General features: G+C 55.1%; 1 protein-coding gene across 1 annotated transcript in view; it reads right to left on the reverse strand.

Annotated features, from left to right (window-relative positions):
- DSCAML1 (DS cell adhesion molecule like 1) overlaps nucleotides 1-20,207 on the reverse strand; it is a 327,133-nt gene that overhangs the window by 17,312 nt on the left and 289,614 nt on the right. The window contains exons 25-30 of the mRNA XM_050921872.1: nucleotides 16,259-16,447; nucleotides 14,363-14,650; nucleotides 11,114-11,269; nucleotides 3,277-3,307; nucleotides 2,351-2,469; nucleotides 1,330-1,482 (exon numbers count right to left, since the gene is read on the reverse strand). Of these exons, the coding sequence (XP_050777829.1) occupies nucleotides 1,330-1,482; nucleotides 2,351-2,469; nucleotides 3,277-3,307; nucleotides 11,114-11,269; nucleotides 14,363-14,650; nucleotides 16,259-16,447 (936 nt within the window). The remainder of the gene's footprint in view (nucleotides 1-1,329; nucleotides 1,483-2,350; nucleotides 2,470-3,276; nucleotides 3,308-11,113; nucleotides 11,270-14,362; nucleotides 14,651-16,258; nucleotides 16,448-20,207) is intronic.

Below are 20,207 nucleotides of genomic sequence, written 5' to 3' on the forward strand. Positions count from 1 at the left end.
AAATGACAGAGTGCAGTTCAGTCAGTTAGTTAGTTAGATGATGACGCACACCACACCTGGTATTTCACACTTGTTCTTGACATGGGAAGAAATCACTTTTCTGTGGCACAAAGTTAGAGGGGAAAATGGGCAGTATTCACATAGAACGTATCACCCTAACCCTCCCTGATGTGACCTACTCAAAGCTCCAACCTCCAGTAATCCAACCAGTGGTAGATTTTCACTTTAGTTTTATGCAGTTGTGCTGCTGTGAGGAAGACCAAGAAATGCCAACAGCCACCTGAGACACACACTGGCTGCAGTAGCATTTCTGTTTAGAGCACTTTGCACATTTTCTTTTAAATTTCACAGACCATCAGTGTGTTGTGGAAATGTGTGTATGCTAGTAGGAGTCCATGTATCCCACACATGGTGCAATTTGGGGTGATGGTGAAGGGGGTCCTGAGGTACAACTCACTTCCTTTCCTGCCATTGGACCTGTGTTTCATTTTAAAGGGCTCTAAGATGCAAACACAGCCCAACTGGCATAGGCTGCCTGATGAAGACTCAGAACAGCATCTAGAGTCAGTTTCAGGGTATAGAGTCCCCCTGTTCCTACAGTAAGGTGAGCTACAGCCAGGGCCAGCACTTCCACTTAGGCGACCTTGGTGGTCGCCTAGGGCACCAGGATTTGGGAGGGTGGCATTTTGCAGCCCTCAGTGACAATTTGGCAGCAGGGGCGTCCTTCCACACTCCGGGTCTTTGGTGGCAATTCTGCGGCAGGTCCTTCACTCGCTCCAGGACTCACCGCTGAAGTAAGTAAGTGCCCTGAAGACCAGGAGTGCAGAAGGACCTCCGCCTAGGGCATCAAAAACCCTGGCACCGCTCCTGGCTACAGCCAAGGCTGAGCTGAGAATGAGTGAGCTCAGTACAGGCCCCATGCACAGGATTTGCAGGTGCAACAATGAGCACACAAAGCCATACAGCAACTGAGGTGCCCAGGTCCCACTGCAATCCCTGAGCTACACCTAACTTTGTGCTCTAATAGTTCTCCAAGTGTCTGTGAGCACATCTATTGCAGCCTCTGGCAAGCCCCCTGGCACCTCTCATGCCTGAGCCCCAGCAGGATTCTCAAAGCAGGGCACATAGGTGTGGCCCAGCCCAGCCTTGCAGGGGCTGGATCCAACAGGCACAATCAGAGGCTGCCTAACTAACTCCACCCAGGTTGGTCTGGGAGGAGACAATGCTCAGCTCAATGGCTGGGGTACTCAGCCAGCAAACAGCCTGGGTCAGTTTCCTCTCTCTGCGTCTTGGGGAAAAGGGATCGGTCACACAGCCTGGGGTACTTACTGGTTCCAGGTCGAATGTCAGACATGTCGATCAAGGGTCCAGTGTTCTGTATCAGAGCTGGATGGTGCAAGGATACCCCAGTGCAGAAGCTCTGGGGATTCACAGCTTGGCTGAACTCCGTGTCTGTCACTGGGATTGTAGCCTTATCATCCCCTGCAAGGAGGACAGTTTGGGGACTGAGCTCAGACAGCTCCACAGATGCAGCCATTGCAAGTAACCAGCATTGCCAGCCCATGCTGTCCTGACCCACTTGACAGTAACTAACTCACTCCTTGCCAGATTGATCGCTGGCTTCCCTGCTTGAGGGGACCTTCCTCCACCCATGTCAGGCTCAATACACACAAAAGCGCTGGGGCTTCACACAGCTCCTCCTGTGCTGTATGGTGCAGGGCCAGAGAAGTGGCACTTCCTCCTTCCTGAGTATGAAATAGGGGCATGGCAGAGGGGACTACCAGCCTCTGTCCTGAGGGCCCCTCTCAGCTTCCAACCCAGTTTCCCCCAGAACTGGAGTGTGAGAATGATCCCAGGCGGTATTGGCAACATGGCTGAAAATGGAATAAATACAAGGGGGTGAGGGATGGCAGGGCAGGAAAGACCTTCCAGTCCTAAGTGAAACTACATGCCCTGGCCAGGATGGGCTCTTGGCATGGGGAGCTGGCACTCAGAAGCCAGGGCAGGCAGGTATCAACCTGGGAATACTATTTCCCTGGCCAAAAGTGTGGCAGGGGAAAGATTCTCTTCCCCTAGGGCCCTTCTGTGGGTTCTCTCAATGTATGGCCATGCCTGTTCCATCTCACAGTGCTTGCTGCAGCTGCCCTCGTCTCTGGTGTATGAGCAGGAGTGTCCCCCGGCCTGCAACACGCCAACTGGACCCAGCCAGGAGTCTGTGGGGCTAGTGGTAAGGTGCACCCGTGGCCTTCACCAGGAAAGGGTTGGCAGACGGAGGGTTTGCTCAGCAATCCTTTCCTTTAAACAGTAATAAGGCCGAGTGCCATTACATCTGAGCAAGAGCCCCACTCACCCAGCTGCTTGATGCCCTCCTTATCCTCAATGAGCAGCTGGACACGAGGAATATCGATGTGCAGCCGGGGCCCCTGGGGGGGCCCTTTCACTGGGGTGTCAAAGCTCCGGTTATTCTTGCTGCAGAGAAAAGAGAAGCCAGTGAATATAGCAGAGCCTCCACTTCGCTGACTGGACACGCCTTACTGGCAACCAGGTCTACAACCCCTTTCTTTCTGCTGGGGGGGGGGACACCACACAAAAGGGCTGTGGATGAAGAACAACTCGCCACCCCCTCACATTACAATACCTGCCATGTATTGGTAATCACTCTGCCATGCTTTGAAAGACAAGCAGAAAGCGACGCACCAGACCCACTGCTGTCACTGGGAGATACTCAGTGTTATGAAGCCCTCAAACCCCCAGTTAGTGGGTAAAATAGAGTCTTTTCCATCATCCCAGGGATCCGACCCCTGCAGCGCCGTGTGCTCGCTCTACCCCAAATGAGCAGGCAGGACTGAGCGAGTCACACAGCGCTGGGCCTCAGCGCCTGTCAGGTCACCACTTCTATCCCCTCTTCCTCAGGGCAGCCTCTCACCTGCAGATTCGATGCTGGGTACGATCCCAGACTCCCAGAGAGGGATTCAGACACCCCCATCTGGTGGACCACACCACTCAGCCTCTTCTCACCCAACATTCATCTGCTGTCAGAATAGGGGGGCCAGCTGTAGCCTGAGAAAAGCCACTGGCTACACCTGCTTTCAAGCTGCATTAGAAAGGGAGGCTTGGAAGTGACACCCCTGGTCACTGTGGGTCTGTCTACACTGCAAGTGGGAGGTGTGACTGCAGCATATGTAGACACACGCTGAGGGTGCGCTCTGGTGCCATGAACTACACCGGAAAGTGAAACAGGGTCTTACGCTGGAAAACAAGGCACTGCTCACCCACCTTATTAGCATTTCTGCCAAGCTCTTTGCATCTGCAATACAAAAGCAAGAGACATTTGTAAGAGAGCCATGAAAAGGCCAGAGGACGGACTCTGTTCCCACTGCACACTGATGCATAGGCTGGGGCGTGTCCATCTGTGAGAAGTCAAGTTTCTAGAACGGCCGCCTGTGCGATATGCTAGGTGGGAGGGTCCATGATGTGCACAGACACTATCAACATTAATTCTAGTGTAAGATGTGTTCTATCACAGTATCTTGCCATCAAACTACATCCAACTACTATAATAGGCACCGTTATTTTTGAAGTATCTGAACAAACCAGTTTGCTATTTTTTTTTAAATCCTTCCAGTCAATGAAGCTCTTGGCCTCACCCATCCTACCAAAATGTAGCTTTGTTCAGTGCATGCTTTTAAAGAGCAACACAATCCAACACCCAAGAGAGCCTCCAGGATCTACACTAAGATCTACACTGAAATGGATGATCACAGACTTTAGAGCTTCAAGAACTGATGGAGGCACTTTGTCTGTCTACTTCTCTCATACCCCGCACTGGCATGGCAGAGCAGCTCACAGATTCTTCTCTCAAAGACCATCTCCCCCGCCTTTGCAGGACTGTTGCCCATACTTACAGCTTTCCACTAGAAATCTATTGTCTCCTATTAACTGTTGCGATATGTTTAATCCATGTTAATTGAAGCCCCCCCCCCACCATCAAAGTTTTCTGTTTCATTAAGCAGCTGTCTATGCTTTGGGGACTGGGTGGGGAAAAGGGCAGGGAACCCTGTCCAAGTCTCTCTCCCACCCCACCATATGCCAAGCTGCAGCTGTAAGTTACAAAGGACACTTGGGAACATGGCTGTCCATGGTCAAACCCTCTATGGTGTTTAACTGCAACCATCACAGGTAGCATATGCCATTACAGAACTGCAAGGCCTGCCTTCCAGGAAAACTCCAGCGAGACCTAACACTCATTAGTGTCAACTAATCACCTCCCAACAAATCCACCCAAAATATTAACAAAGCTCATGCAACTACCAGATGCTTCCCGAGCCTACCTTGTTCACTCTGCCTGCCTGTCTGTTAGATCCCTTCCTCCCAACCTGCTGTGGCTCAGCCATGCACTTCAGGGCCAACTCGCATTCTACCTCCATTCAGTGCGTAGCGCAGCACGGCACAGACACAAGACAGTACAAGAAATGATGGCCAAGACAGTCCACAGTGATTAGTGATTTGGGAGGGGTCTGAGCACCCTTCCATGAATGGTGCCTCTTCGTGGCGTCTAAAGCCAGGTCCCAGAATCACGAGTCACACAGAAAAATCTCAGCCTAAATATTTAGCTGAACAACAAAGGAAAAGACAGTTACTCACCTTTGTAACTGTTGTTCTTCGAGATGTGTTGCTCATATCCATTCCAAGTAGGTGTGTGCGTGCCGCGTGCACGTCCGTTGGAAGATTTTTACCCTAGCAACACTCGGTGGGTCAGCTGGGCGCCCCCTGGCATGGTGCCGCTATGGCACCGAATATATACCCCTGCCGACCCGTCCACTCTTCAGTTCCTTCTTGCCAGCTACTCCGACGGTGGGGAAGGAGGGCAGGTTTTGGAATGGATATGAGCAACACATCTTGAAGAACAACAGTTACAAAGGTGAGTAACCGTCTTTTCTTCTTTGAGTGCTTGCTCATATCCATTCCAAGTAGGTGAATCCCAAGCCTTACCTAGGCATTGGGGTCAGAGTGAGATACTGCAGCGTGTAGAACCGCAGAGCCGAAGGCTGCGTCCTCTCTGGATTGTTGCACCAGGGCATAATGGGAAGTGAAGGTATGTACTGAAGACCACGTAGCTGCTCGACATATCTCCTGGATGGGAACTCAAGCTAGGAAGGCAGCCAAAGAGGCCTGAGCCCTGGTGGAATGGGCGGTAATATGCCCCGGAGAGGCATGAGCTAGGTCATAGCAAGTACGGATGCACGCCGTTACCCATGACGAAATTCTCTGAGAAGAGATGGATACGCCTTTCATCCGATCTGCCACTGCCACAAAAAGTTGAGGCGTTTTGCGGAAGGGTCTCGTCCGGTAAATGTAGAAGGCGAGCGCCCTACGGACGTTGAGGGAATGCAACTGCTGTTCTCTATGAGATGTATGCGGTTTGGGAAAGAAGTCCGGGAGGAATATGTCCTGGTTGAGATGGAAGGCCGAGGCTTCTTTAGGGAGGAACACCGGATGCGGACGTAACTGCACCTTGTCTTTGTGGAACACCGTGTATGGCGGGTTTGCCATCAGAGCCCGAAGCTCAGAGACTCTCCTAGCCAATGTGATGGCTACAAGGAAGGCTGTTTTCCACGACAAATACAGGAGCGAGCAAGTCGCCAGTGGCTCGAATGGAGGAGTCATAAGTCTCATCAGGACCAAGTTGAGGTCCCAGGAAGGGGCGGGGTGTCGTACTAGGGGGTATAGACGCTCCAAACCTTTGAGGAACCTTGAGACCATAGGGTGGGAGAAGGCAGAGTAAGTACCTTCTCCGGGATGGAAAGTAGAAATAGCCGCCAAGTGCACTCGCAATGATGAGATAGCGAGGCCTTGTTGTTTAAAGTACCAGAGGTAGTCCAATATAGTGGGAATGGGAACCTCCGTGGGTGATGTATTTTGTGCTTGACACCAGCAAGAAAAACACTTCCACTTGGCCAAGTACGTAGATCGAGTGGAAGGTTTTCTGCTGCCCAGGACTACTTCTTGCACTGGGGCAGAGCAACGTAACTCCAACTGGGTTAACCATGCAGGAACCATGCTGTGAGATGGAGGGATTGCAGGTCCGGGTGGTGAAGCCTGCCATGGTCCTGCGTTATAAGATCCTGATGCGGGGGCAGAGGGATCGGGTTGGCTATCGAGTGGTCCAGCAACGTGGTGTACCAGTGCTGTCGGGGCCACGCAGGGGTGATCAGGATCAGGCGAGCCCTGTCCCTGCGGAGCTTTAAAAGAACCTTGTGCACCAGTGGGAAGGGTGGAAAGGCGTACAGCAGCTGGTCCTTCCATGAGATTAGGAAGGCGTCCGATATCAAGCCCGGGGCTAGACCTTGGAAGGAGCAGAACTTTTGGGACTTCCTGCTGTCGCGGGAAGCGAAGAGGTCTATGTGGGGAAAGCCCCACTTCTGGAAGATGGACTGTAGGACTTCCGGGCGAAGCGACCACTCGTGAGACCGAAAGGATCTGCTGAGATGGTCTGCCAGGGTGTTCTGAACTCCCGGGAGGAGGTCTATCGAGTGGGCTATGCAAAATTCCCACAACTGGATCACCTCCTGACAAAGGGGGGAGGATCGAGTCCCGCCCTGCTTGTTGATGTAGTGCATGGCCGTTGTGTTGTCGGTAAGCACCGAAACACAACGACCTTGCAGGTGTTCCAGGAATGTCTGGCACGCCAGGCAGACTGCTCTCAGCTCCCGGACGTTTATGTGCAATGCTAGCTCTTGAGGTGACCAGAGGCCTTGCGTGCAACGATGGTCTAGATGAGCTCCCCAGATGAGACGACGCGTCCGTCATTAGGGACACCGAGGGCTGCCTCAGATGGAACGGCAGTCCCGCACAAACCAGGGAGGGTGTTAGCCACCAGTTGAGGGAGTCTAAGATGCTCTGAGGAATGGTGACCGCCATGTCTATGGTATCTCTGGCTGGACGGTACACTGAGGCGAGCCAGGTTTGAAGGGGACGCATGCATAGTTTTGCGTGCTTGGTTACAAAGGTACATGCCGCCATGTGACCAAGGAGGCTCAGACACGTCAGAAAGGTTTGGAGGCTTTTTATAACGGAGACTAGTGCCTGAAACCGGGGCGGTGGCAGGCAGGCTCTTGCGAGTTTGGAGTCCAGAATGGCCCAGTGAATTCTATTCTTTGAATGGGTACGAGAGTGGACTTCTCTCGATTGATCATCAGGCCCAGTCTCTCGAATAGGTCCATGACGATGGCTACGTGCCGGGTGACCTGGGCCTTGGAGGTCCCTCGAATAAGCCAGTCGTCTAGGTAAGGAAACACATGTATTCGCCGACGATGGAGGAAGGCAGCCACTACCGCCGTGCACTTTGTAAAGACACGAGGAGCCGTGGAGAGGCCAAACAGAAGGACCGCAAACTGGAAATGTTGGCGGTGCACCGTAAACCGTAGGTACCGTCTGTGCGGGGGGTAAATAGCGATATGGAAATATGCGTCCTTCATGTCGAGAGCAGCGTACCAGTCTCCGGGATCCAAGGAAGGGATAATGGTCCCCAGGGATACCATGTGGAACTTCAACTTCTTCAGAAACATGTTGAGTCCTCATACGTCCAGGATGGGTCGAAGACCTCCCTTTGCTTTGGGGATTAGGAAATATCGGGAGTAAAATCCCCTGCCCCTTAATTCCTCCGGTACTTCCTCTATAGCTCCAATCGAGAGGAGTGTGCAAACCTCTTGCCAGAGGAATTGCTTGTGAGAGGGGTCCCTGAAGAGGGATGGGGAGGGAGGGGTGAGAGGGAGGGGGTGAAATAAATTGGAGATGGTATCCAAATTCCTCCGTGCGTAGGACCCAGCGATCCAAGGTTAACTGGGACCACGCAGGGAGGAAGGAGGAAAGGTGGTTGGAAAACTGAAGGGGATCCTGGGAAAGGACCGGTGTTCTGCTCTCGGGCGCACCTCCAAAAGTTCGCTTTCGGGCATGGCGCTGGTTTGGTGGGACTGGTATTTTGTCCACCTTGGGACCCAGATTGTCGCCTGCAGTTCCCGTGACCGCACCTCCTGCCAAAGTCTTGACGCGGTCTGGGCGGGGGGTAAGGGCGCTGGGGTTGGCTACGGAAGGACCTGCGCTGGGTCTGTGGGGTGTGCATCCCGAGGGAACGCATGATCACTCGATTGTCTTTAAGACTCTGTAGCCTGGGGTCCATTTTCTGGGAGAAAAGGCCCTGGCCTTCAAACGGCAGGTCCTGGATGGTGTGTTGCAGTTCAGGAGGTAGACCTGACACTTGCAGCCACGAGATTCTCCTCATAGTAATTCCCGAGGCCACGGTTCTGGCCGCCGAATCCACAGCATCGAGGGAGGCCTGCAGGGACGTTCGCGCCACCTTCTTTCCTTCCTCGAGAAGGGCTTGGAATTCCTGGCGGGAGTCTGGTGGGACCAGCTCAGTGAACTTACTCACCGACTGCCAGGTGTTATAGTTATATCTGCTGAGCAGGGCCTGTTGGTTCGCCACCCTGAGTTGGAGGCCCCTTGCAGAGTAGAATTTACATCCAAACAGGTCCATCTGCCTAGCCTCCCGTGATTTTGGGGCGGGGGCTTGCTCGCCATGGCATTCTCGCTCATTGATGGATTGAGCCACCAGGGAGCATGGAGGAGGATGGGTATATAGGTATTCATATCCTTTGGAGGGTACCATATACTTTCTTTCCACCCCTCTGGCCATAGGAGGGATAGATGCCGGGGATTGCCAGATTGTGTCCGCTTTGGCTTGGATAGAGCATATAAACGGCAAAGCTACACGGGTTGGGGCATCTGCCGACAGTATGTCTATCACCAGGTCCTCAACCTCAGGGACCTCCTCCACCTGGAGATTGATATTTAAGGTGACTCACCACAAAAGATCCTGGTGAGCTCGGAGGTCGATAGGGGGCGGGCCCGAGGAGGATGTACCGGCCACTGTCTCATCGGGCGAAGAGGACGACGACAGACCCGGTACCAGTGGTTCCTGGAAGGACTCTTGGTCCGGAGGTATGTCAGGGTCTGGGAGGGCCTGATGATCTGGTACCTGAGGGGAGTTATCTGTACCTGCTGGAGGGGGGCAGCTAACAGTGGCCTCTGGTGTGCGATGTTCCGACGCAGCGGAACGTGATGGTACCGTGGGCTTGCCTTGGGCCTGGTGATATGCTCAAGGCGTCCAAAAGGACCACTGATGAGGATCTTGGTCTGGACCTTGAGCCTCATGGAGAACCCAGCTATGTGCCTCTGAATCAGGATAGGCAGCACTATCCGCGTGCAATGACTCAGATGTGTGCCTCGGTGGCCATGGCGGAGCGGAGGCTGTTTGAGGGTAAGCCCTGTCTCTAGGGTACCGAATGTCATGCCGCACCTGGGAGCGGTACCGGGATCCGTATCGGTACCGAGAGCGTGATCGGGACCTGCGACCGGCGCGGTGCCGGGAGGTCGACCGGGATCTGGACGCTCTGTGATGAGAGCGGCTGCGGTGCGAACGGTGCCGGGAGCTGGACCAGTGCCTGGAATAACGGTCCGGAGAGCGGGACCTCGAGTGGTGCCACGAGTGCGACCGGTACCGGGCAGGAGTTTGATACCGGGACTGCGAGCGGCGCCTGGATCTGGAGCAATGGCGAGATCGAGAGCGCTGATGGGATCTCGATCTTGAGTGCTGTCTGCCTGAGGTGCCGATGGAAGGCGGTCTTACCATGGCCAGCTTGCCTGTCGATTGAATAACCCGCACCAGTGGTACCAGGGATTGAGACAGAGCAGGCTCCGTTAAGGCAATAAGTTCCCTCGCCGGAGCAAATGTCTCTGGCATAGTGGGAACGAGAAGCTCTACCGAGGCATGTGCCGGGGAGCTGTCACGCACCGGACTCGACGGCTCTTGCACTGCCGGAATCAACGGTGCAGAGATTGTCGGTGCCACGGCAGTTGGTGGTGCCGGGCGGCTCGACTTAGATTGTTGCTCAGACTGCGGTGCAGATAGTGGGGCCGCAGGAGCTTTAAGCTTCTTGGCACGTGGGGAGAGGGAGCAGTGCCAGGCCGGTTTCTGTGCCGGTGACGGTTGGTGCCGAGCTGTCTTCGCGGTGCCGGCGCTCTCCGGTGCCGATGAGGCACTTCTCCCCAGCATGGACTGTCCGGCAGGCGGTGCTGAAGGTGGAGGAGTGAGGACTGCCTCCATTAGGAGCTGCTTAAGGTGAAAGTCCCGCTCCTTTTTTGTCCGCGGCTTGAACGATTTGCAAATCTGGCACTTGTCTGCGAGGTGGGATTCCCCCAAGCACTTGAGGCAAGAGTCGTGGGGGTCTCCCATGGGCATCGGCTGGCGGCAGGCCAAGCACGGTTTGAAACCCGGTGAGCCAAGCATGGGCCTGGGCACCGGGAGAGGGAAAGGGCTAATCCCCGACCCTCTGAACTATACACTAACTACGTTTACAAAAATCTATTAACTAGAACTACAGAAAATAAACTATATACACAGTAAGTATTAGAACGAGCGAAAAGCTAGGGAGGTGGAGATCAGCTAAGCCGCGCTCCACTGTTCCAACGACCGACACGGGCGGTAAGAAGGAACTGAGGAGCGGACGGGTCGGCAGGGGTATATATTCGGTGCCATAGCGGCGCCACGCCAGGGGGCACCCAGTGACCCACCGAGTGTTGCTAGGGTAAAAATCTTCCGACGAACACACCTACTGGATATGAGCAAGCACTCGAAGAACTTCCCGATCACTTCCTATGAACACTTGCCTGGGGTTCAGTCCCTCAGAGGAGGGAGCAGAGCCTGCATCTCATGGAGATCCTGCTGCTGAATTGTCCTTCCCTCCATTCACAATGCAGAACCTGTCTGTCAGAATTTGCTTGCCTCTTGGGAATTGGTGTGCATGACTCTGGTTCTATCATTTCTAGACAATGGGGCACCCTCCCTTACCTGCTGGCCTGAGCAGCTCTACATTAACCCAGTGGAGGAACTAGTGTTTTCACGACGGTGTAACTCACAGGTTCCCAACGTGCTTTCCAGCTGCAAGCCTGAATCTCTCAGTCCTGCCCTGCCCGATGCAATCAATACACAGCCTCCTGACCAGCAGATATTTAATCAGTGCATCTCATGACGGAGGAGGGGCTCACACCTCACCTCTCAATCTCTTCAGACGCTTCTCCTTTCTCTTCTTCCGGATGATGAAGAGCAGGGCCACCCCAAGCGTGGCCAGGATCACAGGGCAGGCGATGGTGAAAAGCTTCTTCACGTCGTCCCCCTCCCCCTGAGCAGATTTGATTGGGGGTATGGTACCTAGGAGAGAGCCACATGTCGGACCTCAGCTTGGAGCTGAGCAGAGCCGAGGCCGGGCTGGCCTGCGGACAACACCTTCCGCCCAACTGCAAAGCGGCTTCAGAGGGATGTCGGGGCAGAGGGAGAGGTCTGGGATGCCCACTCATAGACTCATAGACTCTAGGACCGGAAGGGACCTCGAGAGGTCATCGAGTCCAGTCCCCTGCCCTCATGGCAGGACCAAATACTGTCTAGTAATAATAAACACACACTCTCTCTGCTTTCAGCCACCCTGGGAACCCAAGAGGCAAGCTGGGCTCATGGTACCGGCAGCCAAGGCTGGTGGTAAGTCTGTTTAGATGAGGGTGTTTCTGGCTCACCTGTGCAGACCCACCCAACATCTGCACTGCAGCGGGAGGCGTGACACAGCTCATGGGGGCGTACCCACACTAGTGTTCATCTAGGTAGCACGGCCTGGACCCCAGAATCGATTGTACAAGCTCCTCAGAGCTCTGGGTGCGTACTCACTCCCATTTTTAGCCCCTCTAGCCAGATTCAAGCTTTGGCAGGTGCACCTACCCGCGCTGGGTGCCTCTCCTCCGGCTGCAGCACAGACCTACCCTCAGAGCTGGGCTCTTGGGGGCTCACCCCACCCAAGCCACAGGGCTACAGAGATTCACCAAGCCCTTCTTACAGCCAGTCATGGGAACCCACGCTGAGTAAACACATGATACACGAGAGCATGTGCAACTGCAAGTCCCAGAAATGGCAGCTAAGAGGTGTCCTGGCCTTAGCCACCAGCTCCCCCCCGCCAGGATTCATGTTCCTAACGCATAGCCGTGTGCTGTAAAGCACTCTGATCTGACCCACCACAGAGTTTATCTGGCACAGAGTCTTTGCCACAGCCACTGACCATGGTAACCTCCTGAGGATGTCAGTGCTTGGAGGGTGGGGATGTGGGGCAACTGGGATGCAGTGTTGCTCCCCAGAGAAGACTGCATGCAAATTTCATTTCTCTGCTGGATGGTGCGGGCTTTGCAGACAGGGGAGTAGGGGCGGGATACTCAGTCAGGTAACAGGCACACCTTCCCTGTGTCATCTCCATCTCCCTCTCAGTCCACTGATAAAAACGAGGCACTTGCAGTCTCCCTGGAGAATGAACATGTGACCAGGCTCTGAGCAGAAGCATCTGTCACAAGAACACACCAAGCCTACCAAAACTCTGGTCTCACACTCCCTGCCAACAGCTGGCACTGCCTGGCTTGGGGGCTGCTCAGGAAGGGGCTGGCACAGATTTCTGGCCTTTGTGTAATTGGAACAATCCCACCTGGCACCTGAGCTGCCCTTGTGAAAGGTGAAGAAATAAAGCAGGTGTGACACTTAGAAGGGTTTGCTTTACTGCGAGAACCCCTACAGGCTGACTACTAAAGGGATGAGCGTCTAACGGTTACAGCAAGGGACTGGAAACCAGGACTCCAAGGTTCATTTCCTGGTTTTGCTACTGACTCCCTCCCTGTGCAAGTTAGGTCCCTGCTCTGTGCCTCAGTTTCCCCATGTGTGCAATAGGGATAGTGATACTGGCCCCTGCAATCTTTGCTGGGAGTGGGAGGAGGGGCAGGGGAAGACAGGAACCAAAGCGGGGGAGCAGCAAGGATGATAGCTGGTTCTCCAGTGGCTATTACCAGGACATTTCTCAATGTTCTTTGGACAATAAGTGAGGGAGGAGGTGTGGGAAGGGGTGGGGTGTCACTCCAGTTCCCGGGTGTCTGCATCACAAAACGAAACCACTGCGGACAGCCTGCGCAGGGATGCCAAGGACTGAAGGGGCAATGGGGTATGTCTACAGGGCAGCTGGGTGTTTGCTTCCCAGCGTGAGGAGGCAGACAGGTGCTAGCTATGCTTGAGCTAGTGCTGCGATAACAGGAGGGTGGCTGCAGTGGCTGGGTAGCTGCCTGACTCTGCACCCATGGTCAGGCAGGATTGTACTAGGATGGCTAACCTGCGCCAACGTGGCCATACTGCTATTTTCCACATGCTACTTACTTCAAGCACAGCAAGTGCATGTCTGTCTACCTGGGCTGGGAAGCAGGCTCTCAGCATAGCAGTGCCCATGGAGACAGGACAGCTAACTAACTGCTAATTAAATCCCCTTCCGTGAGGAAGGAGCCTAGACTGTGGATGGTAATGGAGGTATGGCTGCTACAGCACTGCCGTGCAGGGTCAGACCCCAGCTGGCACGGACTCCACAGAGATTGCACTGGGTCACAAAGATCAGGCTGTTGGGGTGTTTAAAACCCAACCCGCGAGCTGGGAGAGCTAGGTGCCAGAGCTAACGTGTACATAGTAATAAGGCATGAGAAAGACCTGGAGAAGTCTCTAGTTAGGACAGGCCTGTGGTGAGCCAGGAAGGCACTTAGCAGGGAGGCTCCAGCATACGCTGTCTTTGGGGTTTGGAGAGATGGCTTTCTTCTGTACTCCTCTCCCCATCAGCCTAATCAAGTTCAGGGTGTGCTGGTAGCCATGTCACTCCCAGGAGAGCAGAAAGACGGTGTGTGTGCATGTGCGTGCGTGTGTCTTTCACTGGACCGGCTTTTGCTGGTGAGAGAGACGAGCTTTCGAACTACACAGAGGCCTGAAGAAGAGCTCTGTGCAGCTCGTCTCTCTAACCTACTTTGGGCAAATCTCACTGCTCGTGCTCCCATCCCAGCTCCGGGCCAGGTGCCAGAGCCTCATGTGATCCCAGCTGTGGGCAGAGGAGGGTGAGGGGCAGGAGGAAGGCTAGTGACAGCTGCACGGAGGGCCTGGCTAGGAAGTGAGGAAGGTGGGGTGGACAGCACCGCAGAAGAGGCAGATTCTGGATGCTGCAGCTGCCTGGCGTTCAGATGAGTGGCTCAGCCAGGCCACAGGCAGCAGCAAAACGCTGAGCAAGAGAGACAATCCCCCTAATGCCATGCCGCTGTCACACGGTATAACATGACGCCCGTGTGGGAATCCTACTGCTGGCCCACCCCAGCCGCCTAACCCGCACCACATCCCCTGGCCCCCTAAAGCACGCTATGCCCCGCGGCCAGCCCCCCAGAACCAGGCCACTCGCCGTGCTGCGTCAGCTCTTACTGCCATCATAGTCCAGCGTGGAGAACTGGGTGGTCTCGTTCCCGCAGCCAGCGCTGTTGCAGGCCTTCATCCGCAGCTCGTACCAGGTGGCCTCGCGCAGCTCCGTCAGGAAGACCTCGTTCGAGTTGTTGGTCTTGAGGCTCTGCCAGACCCAGTTGCCCTTGGGCCGGTACTCCAAGACAATGGCCATGATGGGGCAGCCCCCGCTGCTCCAGCCCTGCAGGTTCAGCCTGGCGTGCGTAGAATTAATGTGGGTGAAGAGGTGCTGGTCCTTGCTGAAGGAGGGCTCTGTGGAAAAGGACATGCCATGAGGGCCTGGGAGGGGGCGGCTCTTACAGGGCAAGCTTTCCATCTGCCCCGTCACCACGGCCTCTGCTCACTTTGCTGCATCTGAAGCAGTTCGGTGGTGGGTCTCAGTCCAGCCTTCAATGGGAGCTGGCTCTTACTCCATCCCCATCCTGCCAGCAACACTCAGCACACTCAATCCCTTCCAACCCAGCGTCTGCCCGGTGGCCACAGTTCATGCTGCAAAGCGAAGCCGGTGACAGAGCTCCCAAGCACAAAGCCGCCTGCCCAGACGCTGGTAAATGCCCAGCAAGCGAGAAGAAGCAAAGGGCCCCTCCTGCCACGTCACCCAGTCAGGAGCTTTGCTGCTCAGGTTCCCTCCTGCAGGGGTTTTATGGCTGGGCTGCTGGAAATAGGGTTTGGTAACTTAATTGGAGGAGCAGAACCTGTGTCTCCATAATACACGCCTGCTGAGGTCACTGCCTGGGCAGCTAGGGGAAAAAATTCTACTTCTGGTCACAGCCAGTTGCGACAGCATCTTAGCTAACGATGACAGGACGGTGGAGTTCTTTTACCATCGGTCACAGCCAGCAATAAGCTCGTCCGTATGAGGCCAGGGCCAACTTTTAACAGGAATCTTGTCAAGGACATGAAGCCAATAAACTGACCTCCTGCACCTTGCACCATGCATTACAGAAGAAGATTCTAAATGCCTCCTGGGAGTTTCTCATTTCAGCAAAGAAAAGGACACTGACGGCTGCACAGAGGAGTCAATTGGTGGCCTTGCAGCAACCTTACAAAACCAAATAACTCTGCAGTAACAGACTGGGGCAGGAGTTTTCCTGCTTCTCCTATTCTGACCACCAGTCTATCTCGCTCGATCCTGGCAAGAAGACAGCGCGGGCCTCACTGGAACCCTAACCATGGACCCAGCATCATCCACACCCCACAAGATCATGCTTCTGTCACTCCTCCTTGTCTTCCCAATACTGCAGCTCAGCAAACTGCACTGGAGCAAACTGGGGAAGAAGGCAGGGTGCACAGCAGTATGGCGGGAGGATGGGGAGGGGCTAAAGCATCAACACCTGACCCCACAATGGGTAGGTCAAATGTAAAATCTGAAAGGGAAAAGAAATGCAGCTGGTGAATCTCTGCCCCTGGCCATGCTAGGGCCTGGGCAGTGGCACAGAACAGTGCAGAGCAAGTTGCCTCAGGACCCTTCCTCGCTGGGCTGGGAGAGGCCCTGGTGAGTGCGTGCCAGAGTAGCAGCTGCTCCAGGATGCCCTGGGAGTGGCCAGCAGCTCAGGAACAGCATCGTCCAGGGCAGAAGCAAACGGGAATCCCTTCGCCTTGCCCTACCGACAAGCTAGAACCAGCTCGTCAGCCCGTGTCCTGTATTCTGCCTCCAGCAGCGGCCCGTGCTGATGCACCCGGCCCATAGCGCTGTGCTGAATGAGGGGCCAACTACTTCCTCCCTCCCTCGCCAGGAGCTAAGGACTGCCTTACAGAGGGGAACCAGCGCAGGCGGCCCAAGACGTACACGCCGTTCTGCCGGCATCAGGCCAGCAGACAGACCAATTCCGAGTGGCTGGGCGGCCCCTGGTGGGTTACCTCTGCCGTGTGTCTTGGCCTCGATGATCTCACTGATCCGGCCGGCCCCCACGCTGTTCTTAGCTGCCAGCTTCACCTTATACCATGTGCCGCACTTGAGGCTGTCCAGCTGGAACGAGCGCTCGCTGGAGCTGATGAACACGTCCTTCCACTCCTCGCTGTTGTCCACCGAGTACTGCAGCACAAAGCCTGCAGGGAGAGAGGAGCAGGGGCTGTTAGCGCTCAAGATCTAGAGGGAGCCAGGGACAGGGCACAACCTGTTTCTCCTCTCCAAGAGGGATGCAACATGGTGGCAGGTGAGAAAGGGCTGGTCAAAGAAGCCCTGGCTGGGCACGTCTATTGTGCTCTGAATCTGTGCATCCAATCATCAAGCAGGCCTCAATCCCGCCCGTCCGAAGGTAGGTGAATCTCAGCCCCATTGTTCAGATGGATACACTGAGGCAGGGAGGGCTAAGGAGCTAGATTTGCAGAGCCTCTGGGTAACACCGTGGAAGGTGTTGCATTAACTGCCTGTGCAAAGTACAAGTTAGCCAATGTAATGTGCAGTTACCCAGCATGCTGCACGTGCTCCAAATTCACGGGACAATCTGGTTCCAAGTTACTTGCCCAATGTTGCGCAGCCAGTCAGAGGCAGAGTCCTTCAGAGAAACCAGGCCTCCAGAGCCCTAGCCCACTGTTTTAGACTAAGGGTTTGTCTACACAGCAGTTTCAACTCAGGCTCAAGCCTAACCCCTCCTTCCATCTACACACAAATCACACTAACCCAAGGCTCAGATCCCAGGTCCCCACAGGGATGGAGGGTCAAACCCTGAGTCAAACCAGGACCCTGGGTTCAAGCCTTATTGCTTTGCAGTGTAGATGCAGCCCCCCATGACTTGTGTTCTGGGAATCCCACAAGCCGACTTTCTGCGTCCTCTGGATGGTCAAGTTTGGTGGACGGTCAAGTTTGGTGGACGGTCAAGCTTTCCCATATTGCACCACAAACAAAGGGATAGAGTGGCCACATTTTGGAAGGGCGCTAGGAAGTCTGTGATATGGGTGGTTGGACTTGGGCCTGCAGATCCTGGAATCCCAGGTTGGGACCCAGGGTTCAACAATTCCTAGCCTGGGGTTACAAAAGAGTGTAGATGCTCAAGACCTTGGTTAACAAACCCAGGGTCTGTTAACTTCAGTTCTGCTGCAGCGGGGCTTACGTTGCAGGGTAGACACACCCTAAGAGCTCCCTAGCCCTTGGTTTGGGCTCAGGGCAGACTATCGTAAATTGCAACCCACTCCAGCGACCAGGCGGTGCTGAAGCAGCCAGACGAACAGACTCCAAAAAGGCAGGGGGGAAATAATCTTCATGCATCTATAATGAATGCAGAGGAAAACAATTCCTCTGGCTTACCCTTCGCCTTCCCCCAGCACAGACCGACACAGCCCGGTGATTGCATGGGGCTGCTAGCAATGGGAGCCTGATACAAGGCAGGAACCCAGATCAAAGCGGCGCAACACCAGCCATGCACAAGGGCCCACGTGCATAATGCTAAAAGCCAACCAGCCTGGGCAGCCGAGGGCAGCCAGGGTTCTGTAGCCGGAGGGATTAGTCTGGTGCTTTGCTTCTGGGGTTTATACTCTGTGCTACTGTACTTCTCCGCTTCGCACCTATTGTCAGTTATATTGAGGGCAGAGTCCCACCTGCTGCATCTTCTTCCTCCCCGGCCCAAGAGTGAGAGCCCCTCTCCACAGAGGGCCCAGCACTTACACAGGACGAATCATCTCTGACAGCGCTCGTCCAAGGGGAAGGGGGAGACCAGGGCGTGATGCACATTAAACTGCCCCACCAACATGGCTGCAGACTGGGGACTGCTCCGCCACACCAATGTGTGTTGAGGGAGGGACTGCGCTAATGGCTCCCCTGACCACGCATCTCCAGACCCATCCCGGGTGGTTTAGTTAAATCCCCAACTGGGGGCTCTGCAGTGACAGCAGTGGAAGGCAAAGGCCTCTGTGAGATTCTGCCGCTGCTCTTGCCAAGGTGCCCATCTCGAGGGCAGAGCGGGGAGCTCCGTCTCTGTGACTGTCCTCGGGCTCTGCCATGATTACCAACAAGGGGGCCAGTCCATGCTGATTACAAAGGAGTTTTCAGTGGGGCTGGAGCCCCGCTGGGCTCTCGCCAGACCCATTGCACACGGCTCCCCGAGAGGAGCTCTTAGCCACTGACTCCCAATTTCTCATCCCAGATAAAATCAGTGTTAGCCCCCACCCCACCCCAGCCCTGCACCCACCTTCCCCTTTGCCAACAACAGCTAACGGGGGGAGCGTGACCACACAGATTAACGCCAGAACACTGCACTCTAATGGCGCTCCACAGCCTCCCCTACCCCCCTCCGGGCCAGGCCTGGAAAGAGCCCTGATTTCCAATTCAAATCCAGCTCTGCCTCTGCGCATATTAAACATGGCTTCCTGCCTAATTTCATACATATGAATGGGGATGGAAATGGAGCCCTCTTTTCTTAGATGATTAAAATGGAGCTGGAACGAGGGGGGGAGATTTCCCCCCTCCCTTTATCATTGATATTAGCGCCGTGGTTTGAGGCTGGCTCACGTAGTGGCTGCAGAGTCTACGGGCAGGAAAATCCACCTCTCTCAGCCTGCACTGAATCCCTCCTCAGACATGCGGGTGTGCTGGGGCATCTGCCATCCGGGTCGGTTGGTGGGGAGGAAGCTACTGATCCCCCAGCTGTCTGAGCAGGATACTGGGGAAAAGGCAGGAGAAGAGCGTTTCTGGATTAAAAGGCACGGGGCCAAAGTCCGCACTGGAACATATAGGTCATGGACACCCCGTCCTAGCAGTACTTGACTCTGCAGCCTGTCACAGCTCTCAAGCTGCCCTGCTCTGGCCCAGTGGCACTGCAGCGAACTAGGAATGTTGGACACCCCCTGACCCCTGCAATTCCCATCATGGTGCAAGACCCAGTCCCAGCACAGCTGAGAGGATTGGGCAGGCGGGGAGATGGGGCCTGACCCGTGGTCTGGAACGACACTAGAGCTCTGGGCCTTTCCAGGGTCCAAAACCAATCTGAAAATGTGGCCTGGTCCCACGTGTCCCAGGAGCTGAACCATGCCAAGGCTGCCATGTTACAAGAGGGTCCCCCACAACCTAGTAAGAACTGTGGCATGGAGGGCCTCCGACTGAAAGGAGGCAGGGAACTTCAGCACCGTTTCCTTAGGCGAGAGGGCAGTGTGAACCCTGGGAGAGGGGAGGGATTCTCAAATGTCAGAGCTGGCACTGAGCTGCCATGCTGGAGATACAGCTTCAGACTCCACCCCCTGCCTCCAGCCCTCCTTGAGAGAAGGGCCACAGTGGGAGGGCAGTGCCAGGGGACAGCAATAACCACAGCTCTTGAGGTTAATGGGCTTCCTGTCCCATGTTCCCCAGTGGGTTGTGGGGCAGGGCTGGGGGGGTGTGGGGAGGCACATGGGCTAGGGGGCTGGGATACAGAGATCACTGAGTACATAGCAAACAGCACAGTTCTGGTGCAAGGTGAGGAATAACGCTGCCCGGTCACCCACCCCCAGCAAGCCTGCAGCTTTCCGGGGGCCTGGGGGGGGGCTGCTGCCCGCTCCCCCACAGGGCTCAGTCTGTACACAACATCTCCTTTGGGCCCTGGTGGCTGCGGCTGCCCCTTGGTCCTCCCAACCCTGCTCGCTCTCCAAACCACCACCGTGGGGAAGGCGCATGCCTGCACCTGGCAGCCTGGCCTGGCCTCTTCAGCAGATGCCTCTCCCAGGCACTAGCAATTGTGGGGACTATCATGGCTCCGGTCTCCCCGGCTCTCTCAAGCGACCTGCCTTTCAATCCTGTCCCTGGGATACGTAGTGTCCGATCGGGCACCATCAATAGCATTTTCTCCAATTACTCATTTCCGCATCAGAGTTTGGTGAGTGTGGAACGTGATTGATTGGA

Source organism: Gopherus flavomarginatus, chromosome 13 (genome assembly GCF_025201925.1).
Source record: "Gopherus flavomarginatus isolate rGopFla2 chromosome 13, rGopFla2.mat.asm, whole genome shotgun sequence".
Classification (NCBI taxonomy): domain Eukaryota; kingdom Metazoa; phylum Chordata; order Testudines; family Testudinidae; genus Gopherus; species Gopherus flavomarginatus.